This window comes from Bison bison, unplaced genomic scaffold (assembly GCF_000754665.1).
Source record: "Bison bison bison isolate TAMUID 2011002044 unplaced genomic scaffold, Bison_UMD1.0 scf7180017864519, whole genome shotgun sequence".
Lineage (NCBI taxonomy): Eukaryota > Metazoa > Chordata > Mammalia > Artiodactyla > Bovidae > Bison > Bison bison.
The window spans coordinates 11616051-11624313 of record NW_011495072.1 but is presented as its reverse complement, the minus strand read 5'-3'; the positions used below and the strand labels follow the sequence as shown (position 1 = coordinate 11624313).

At 41.9% G+C, this 8263-nt stretch overlaps 1 protein-coding gene across 1 annotated transcript in view; it reads right to left on the bottom strand.

The window, feature by feature from the left end:
- The window catches only part of TAF13 (TAF13 RNA polymerase II, TATA box binding protein (TBP)-associated factor, 18kDa), an 8123-nt gene extending 4676 nt beyond the window's left edge, over nt 1–3447 (bottom strand). The window contains exons 1-2 of the mRNA XM_010830926.1: nt 3366–3447; nt 2488–2566 (exon numbers count right to left, since the gene is read on the bottom strand). Of these exons, the coding sequence (XP_010829228.1) occupies nt 2488–2566; nt 3366–3392 (106 nt within the window). The 5' untranslated portion in view covers nt 3393–3447. The remainder of the gene's footprint in view (nt 1–2487; nt 2567–3365) is intronic.
- Between the last annotated feature and the right edge of the window lie 4816 nt (nt 3448–8263).

Genomic DNA, 8263 nt, shown 5'->3' with positions numbered 1-8263 from the left:
GGGGGCGGGAATTAGGCCTTTAAAAAAGGCCCTTTAAAAAAGGCCCTGGTGGTCCAGTGACTAAGACACTCCACGCTCCCAATGCAGGGGGCCCAGATTCCATCCCTGGTCAGGGAACTATATCCCACATGCTGCACCTAAAGATCCAGCGTCCAGCAACAAAGAGCCAGCACAGCCAAATATGTAAACAACAAAAGAAAGAAAAAAAAAGGGAAGGGACTCCTAGAACACTTCTAAAAGTAGGAAGGAGTACATTAAGAATAAGTCCTAAAAAAGAAAAGAGTAATTCCTACTTAGGAGAAGCAAAAGCAGGCAGAACTAAGAAGAAAGCAGACCAGGCCCGTGGAAGAAAAGAAAGGGATGACCTAGAAGCCAGTCTGGGATAAAGAAGTGCCCTGGAGGGTTTATCCTCGCAAGAATCTTTAGGTTCAGATACAGGAGGGAGAAAACAAACACAAGAGGCAATATTTTCTCCCTTCTCTCTTTTTTGGGTTCTGGAAAAAAAAATTTTTTTTGTTTTTAAGATAATTTCAGACTTAAAAAAGGGCTGCAAAAATAGCATGGAGTTCCAGAATCCCTATATCCAGTTTCCCCTTATGTTAATATCTTACACAACCAAAGACATTTATCAAAACTAAGAAATTAACACTGGTACAAGTACAGAACTTACTCAGACTGTACCAGTTTTTCCACTAGTGTACTTTTTCTGTTCCAGGATCCCACACTATTTAGTTGTTGTGTCTCCTTAGTTTCCTCTGTTCTGTAACAGTTCCTCAAACTTTCCTTGTCTTTTACAACCTTGACACTTCTGAAGAATACTGGTCAGTTATCTCGTAGCGTGTCCTTCAGCTTCGGTTTGTCTGATGTTTCCTCATGATTAGGTTGTGCTTATGCATTACTAGAAAGGGAATCACAGTGATGATGGACCTCTTAATGCACCATATCAGGGGTACCTAATGTCAACATATATTACTGGTGATACTAACTTTGATCACCTGACTAAAGTAATGTCTGCCAGGACTGGATTCTCCACTATAAATTTAATATTTTCTCTTAAATATTTTGAAGAAAATACTCTGTCATTAACATTGTGATGGGGAGAATTCATCAGTAGGGAAATATACTTCACTGGAAAAGGAAAAACCTATTAGATAGGAAGTATGTAAACTGTATTTGGTTAAAGAGTCTGTAAAGACATAAACAAATAGAGAAGTGAATGCTTTGAAATTTTGTGTTATATTAGCAAAAAAAATTTCTTAAAACAAAGAATGTCTAGGAGAACAGATCTTGGTCAAGTAAGATACATGAAAATTCAGGTAAGACAAAGAAACAGCTGTGAAGATTCCGAATTCTTGTCATCACAAAAATAAAGAAATCCAAGTGGAACAAAGGCTCTGGTAAGAAGTATCCAAGCATCACTCTGCGATGCTCTGGTGTAGTAACCTTCTTATGCCTACCTAAGAACTGTGTTAGTCACTCAGTCATGTCGACTCTTTGCAACCCCAAGGACTGTAGCCCCCCAGGTTTCTCTGCCCATGGAATTCTCCAGGGAAGAATACTGGAGTGGAGTGCCATTCTCTCCTCCAGAGGAACTTCCCAATCCAGGGATCAAACCCTGGTCTCTTGCCTCGCAGGCAGATTCTTCACCGTTTGAGCTACAGGGAAGTCTCCGTAAGTAAAACCATATACGAATGGAGTAAATAACATCAGAAATGGAATAATGAGTGGTCAACTTTAGGTAAGAAATTGAGATATAGGAAAGGATTTGAATGGCTTAAAAAAACCAAACTACTTGACTCTGTAGTTTCAAGAGCATTTAGGAACTGCTTATGTCGGAACTGGCATAAGTAAACCAAGTGTTCCATGTGTTGCCTGATCCACACTCAGCCATAACTATGTATAAAGGACCAGGATTGGAAGATGGAGAGCATGTTCTCATGGTGCCTTTCAGGTGCTGGCCTGAATCATCAGTAGTAGAAGCAGCTCTTCTTGCCACTGCCATAAAAGGTTAAACCTGTCTACTGAGGGAGGAGAATAGACCCAAAAGGTGAAGATTTCGAATCTTATGATCTCCATGCCACTGGACTGCCTCACATTGTTCACCATCTTCCTGCCTTGTCCACTGCCTTAGTTCAAAGCCCCAACTTAATTCCTACCCTCAGACCTGTTCAGGATCCAACAGAACCTTCTGCTTACAGTCAAAGGAGTCCCTGCTCCAACTGATGAAAGATAAGGGACAGGTAAAGTAACGGAGGTACGGTCTTACTTAGGACCTGAATTGAAACACTGATCACACGTATTTACTTAAAAAATTTAAAAACGTATGTCTGTGTGAGCCCATATATACACCCACATATATAAACATATAAATTGGGGTTAGGATCATTACTATCTATGAATCACAGGTTAAACAGAATTTATACGCAAGTCTGAGAATACTGTCCCTGCAAAGAAACTCTTAAAAAATCACTGTCAAGTACTACTTACATTCTTTAGAAAAAAGTCTCTTTCTTTTACCCTGTCCACCTTCTGCACCTCCTCCAATTTCTTCATTTTCTTCCTCAAACTGAAAGTTAAAATGTATAGATATGTCAAATACTGCTTCTGACATTTTAATAATTAACATTTTTTTTTACATCTTCAACACCAATATCATGCCAGAAAGCCTAAAACAAGCAGCAAAAAACAATGAAACTTTAGCATTTTGGGGGCATTAAAACTATCTCGCCCAACTTCAGACTCACGCAGGAGTGGCTTCTACAATGCCCCTAACAATCGTACTGCCTCTCCTGGGGGAGTTCCAACGACCATACATTCTTTTTTTTTTTTTTTTTAAAGAAAGTTGGTCTATTTCTAGATAGTTTTACTATTAAAAGAGTTGATATTGAATGAAAGCAAGCAAAACTAGTATTTGTTAAGCATTTCTTACACAGTGCTAAGAACATTCCTCAAGTAAACCTTAAGCCTATTTTATGTCATGAAACCTGAGGCTCAATTACTTGCTCAGTGACTTGAGTCCATTATTTTTCCACTATTTTACAGTAAGTGTACAGTTTTCTTAGCACTTGAATTGTTGTTGCATAATGAGCCCTAACAAATGCTAGCTTTGCCCTCTGATGATTCTCTAAGTGATTCAAAGGGTATCTGGCAAATATGAACCAAAAGTAAAAGGCGGGGAGCCACCTACTCCTCCTGCCCCGCTTACAAAAAGGATGAATCAGAAGAAAAAGGCTAGCCCGGGGAGAAGTCCCCGATTCTCTCAGCAGAATCACTGAGGTAAAGAAGCCCAATTCTCCACTGTGCTTCCGCTACTGTGCTCGAGATAGTAAATTAAAAAGCGGGTTGGAACAGAGGCAGTCACTCACGGTGGGATCCTCTTCTTCATCTGCCATCCCACCAGCCAGCCACCTCCTCGGCGCGCCCGCCTCCCTTGGAGAGCTTTTTACTACTTCCGCTGCCTCATTTCCGGTGATGGGCGGGGCCGGGGCGGGGCCTAGCTGAGCCCGACCTGTGGAAGAGGAACAAGCACGTCCCGCCCAGCGGTGAAACCTGAACAGCAAAGGATAAAGTCTCTGAAAGTAGGAATTAAATATTAGCATAGAAAAGGGATGAGCTAGATGGAGAGTATCTCGTTGTCACCTTGAACTTGCTTCTGCGTATCAGATCACTGCTTCCTGATTCGGTACTGCGAAGCTTTGGATCATTGAGTGGCTAGCCATGGGTGAATTTAAACAATTTGAACAACTTAGAGTTCCACTGTGATTTATTGCCAGGACTTCTCTGGTGACTCACTGGTAAAGAATCTGTTTTCAGTGGAAGACCTGGGTCCGATCTCTGTGTAGGAAAGATCCCTTGGAGAAAGAAATGGCAAACCACTCCAGTATTCTTGCCTGGGAAATCCCAAGGACAAAGGAGCCTGGCTGGCTCCAGTCCAATTCAGTTCAGTCGCTCAGTCGTGTCCGACTCTTTGCCACCCCATGAACCAGAGCACGCCAGGCCTCCCTGTCCATCACCAGCTCCCGGAGTTTACCCAAACTCATGTCCATTGAGTCAGTGATGCCATCCAACCATCTCATCCTCTGTCGTACCACTTTTCTGCCCTCAATTTTTCCAGGCATCAGGGTCTTTTCAAATGAGTCAGCCCTTCGCATCTGGGGGCCAAAGTATTGGAGTTTCACCTTCAACATCAGTCCTTCCAATGAACACCCAGGACTGATCTCCCTAAGGATGGACTGGTTGGATCTCCTTGCAGTGCAACGGACTCTCAAGAGTCTTCTCCAACACCACAGTTCAAAAGCATCAATTCTTCGGCGCTCAGCTTTCTTGACAGTCCAACTCTCACATCCATACACGACTACTGGAAAAACCATAGCTTTGACTAGACTGGCCTTTGTTGGCAAAGTAATGTCTCTGCTTTTTAATATGCTGTCTAGGTTGGTCATAACTTTCCTTCCAAGAAGTAAGCATCTTTTAATTTCATGGCTGCAATCACCATCTGCAGTGATTTTGGAGGCCAGAAAAATAAAGTCAGCCACTGTTTCCCCATCTATTTCCCATGAAATGATGGAACCGGATGCCATGATCTTTGTTTTCTGAATGTTGAACTTTAAGCCAACTTTTTCACTCTCCACTTTCACTTTCCTCAAGAGGCTCTTTAGTTCTTCTTCACTTTCTGCCATAAGGGTGGTGTCATCTGCATATCTGAGGTTATTGATTTTCTCCCAGCAATCTTGATTCCAGCTTGTGTTTCTTCCAGTCCAGCGTTTCCCATGATGTACTCTGCATATAACTTAAATAAGCAGAGTGATGATATACAGCCTTAACGTACTCCTTTTCTTATTCGGAACCAGTCTGTTGTTCCATGTCCAGTTCTAACTGTTGCTTCCTGACCTGCATACAAATTTCTCAAGAGGCAGGTCAGGTGGTCTGGTATTCCCATCTCTTTCAGAATTTTCCACACTTTATTGTGATCCACACAGTCAAAGGCTTTGGCATTGTCAATAAAGCAGAAATAGATGTTTTTCTGGAACTCTCTTGCTTTTTCGATGATCCAGCAGATGTTGGCAATTTGATCTCTAGTTCCTCTGCCTTTTCTAAATCCAGCTTGAACATCAGGAAGTTCATGGTTCACGTATTGCTGAAGCCTGGCTTGGAGAATTTTGAGCATTGCTTTACTAGCATGTGAGATGAGTGCAATTGTGCAGTAGTTTGATCATTCTTTGGCATTGCCTTTCTTTGGGATGGGAATGAAAACTGACCTTTTCCAGTCCTGTGGCCACTGCTGAGTTTTCCAACTTTGCTGGCATATTGAGTGCAGCACTTTCACAGCATCATCTTTCAGGATTTGAAATAGCTCAACTGGAATTCCATCACCTCCACTAGCTTTGTTCGTAGTGATGCTTTCTAAGGCCCACTTGACTTCACATTCCAGGATGTCTGGCTCTAGGTGAGTAATCACACCATGGTGATTATCTGGGTCGTGAAGATCTTTTTTTGTATAGTTCTTCTGTGTATTCTTGCCACCTCTTCTTAATATCTTCTGCTTCTGTTAGGTCCATACCATTTCTGTCCTTTATTGAGCCCATCTTTGCATGAAGTATTCCCTTGGTATCTCTGATTTTCTTGAAGTGATCTCCAGTCTTTCCCATTCTATTGTTTTCCTCTGTTTCTATGCATTGATCACTGAGAAAGGCCTTCTTATCTCTCCTTGCTATCCTTTGGAACTCTGCATTCAGATGCTTATATCTTTCCTTTTCTCCCCTGCTTTTCACTTCTATTCTTTTCACAGCTATTTGTAAGGCTACAGTCCATGGGGTTGAAAAGAGTTGGGCGCAACTGAGCAACTAACACACACGTGACTTATTGCCAAACTCTTTATTGGTTATTGAGGATATTGTACTTCACTACCAGTTCTCACAGCCTTGTCTAACTCAATGAAACTAAGCCATGCCCGTGGGGCAACCCAAGACAGGTGGGTCATGGTGGAGAGATCTGACAGAATGTGGTCCACTGGAGAAGGGAATGGCAAACTACTTCTGTATTCTTGCCTTGAGAACCCCAGGAACAGTATGAAAAGGCAAAATGATAGGATACTGAAAGAGAAACTCCCCAGGTCAGCAGGTGCCCAATATACTACTGGAGATCAGTGGAGAAATAACTCCAGAAAGAATGAAGGGATGGAGCCAAAGCAAAAAGAATACCCAGCTGTGGATGTGACTGGTGATAGAAGCAAGGTCTGATGCTGTAAAGAGCAATATTGCATAGGAACCTGGAATGTCAGGTCCATGAATCACGGCAAATTGGAAGTGGTCAAATAAGAGACGGCAAGAGTGAATATTGACATTCTAGGAATCAGCGAACTGAAATGCACGGGAGTGGGTGAATTTAACTCAGATGACCATTATATCTACTACTGCAGGCAGGAATCCCTCAGAAGAAATGGAGTAGCCATCATGGTCAACAAAAGAGTCTGAAATGCAGTACTTGGATGCAATCTCAAAAACGACAGAATGATCTCTGTTCGTTTCCAAGGCAAATCATTCAATATCACAGTAATCCAAGTCTATGCCCCAACCAGTAAAGCTGAAGAAGCTGACGTTGAACGGTTCTATGAAGACCTACAAGACCTTTTAGAACTAACACCCAACAAAGATGTCCTTTTCATTATAGGGGACTGGAATGCAAAAGCAGGAAGTCAAGAAACACCTGGAGTAACAGGCAAATTTGGCCTTGGAATACAGAATGAAGCAGGGCAAAAACTAATAGAGTTTTGCCAAGAAAATGCACTGGTCATAGCAAACACCCTCTTTCAACAACACAAGAGAAGACTCTACACATGGACATCACCAGATGGTCAACACTGAACTCAGATTGATTATATTCTTTGCAGCCAAAGATGGAGAAGCTCTATACAGTCAACAAAAACAAGATTGGGAGCTGACTGTGGCTCAGATCATGAACTCCTTATTACCAAATTCCGACTTAAATTGAAGAAAGTAGGGAAAATCACTAGACCATTCAGGTATGACCTAAATCAAATCCCTTATGATTATACAGTGGAAGTGAGAAATAGATTTAAGGGACTAGATCTGATAGATAGAGTGCCTGATGAACTATGGAATGAGGTTCATGACACTGTACAGGAGACAGGGATCAAGACCATCCCCATGGAAAAGAAATGCAAAAAAGCAAAATGGCTGTCTGGGGAGGCCTTACAAATAGCTGTGAAAAGAAGAGAAGTGAAAAGCAAAGGAGAAAAGGAAAAATATAAGCATCTGAATGCAGAGTTCCAAAGAATAGCAAGAAGAGATAAGAAAGCCTTCCTCAGTGATCAATGCAAAGAAATAGAGGAAAACAACAGAGTGGGAAAGACTAGAGATCTCTTCAAGAAAATTAGAGATACCAAGGGAACATTTCATGCAAAGATGGGCTCAATAAAGGACAGAAATGGTATGGACCTAACAGAAGCAGAAGATATTAAGAAGAGGTGGCAAGAATACACAGAAGAACTGTACAAAAAAGATCTTCACGACCCAGATAATCACCATGGTGTGATCACTGACCTAGAGCCAGACATCCTGGAATGTGAAGTCAAGTGGGCTTTAGAAAGCATCACTACAAACAAAGCTAGTGGAGGTGATGGAATTCCAGTTGAGCTATTTCAAATCCTGAAAGATGATGCTGTGAAAGTGCTGCACTCAATATGCCAGCAAAGTTGGAAAACTCAGCAGTGGCCACAGGACTGGAAAAGGTCAGTTTTCATTCCCATCCCAAAGAAAGGCCATTGCCAAGGCCTTTGACTGTGTGGATCACAATAAAGTGTGGAAAATTCTGAAAGAGATGGGAATATCAGACCACCTGATCTGCCTCTTGAGAAATCTATATGCAGGTCAGGAAGCAACAGTTAGAACTGGACATGGAACAACAGACTGGTTCCAAATAGGAAAAGGAGTACGTCAAGGCTGTATATCATCACCCTGCTTATTTAACTTATATGCAGAGTACATCATGGGAAACGCTGGACTGGAAGAAACACAAGCTGGAATCAAGATTGCTGGGAGAAAATCAATAACCTCAGATATGCAGATGACACCACCCTAATGGCAGAAAGTGAAGAGGAACTAAAAAGCCTCTTGATGAAAGAGAAAGTGGAGAGTGAAAAAGTTGGCTTAAAGCTCAACATTCAGAAAACGAAGATCATGGCATCAGGTCCCATCACTTCATGGGAAATAGATGGGGAAACAGTGGAAACAGTGTCAGACTT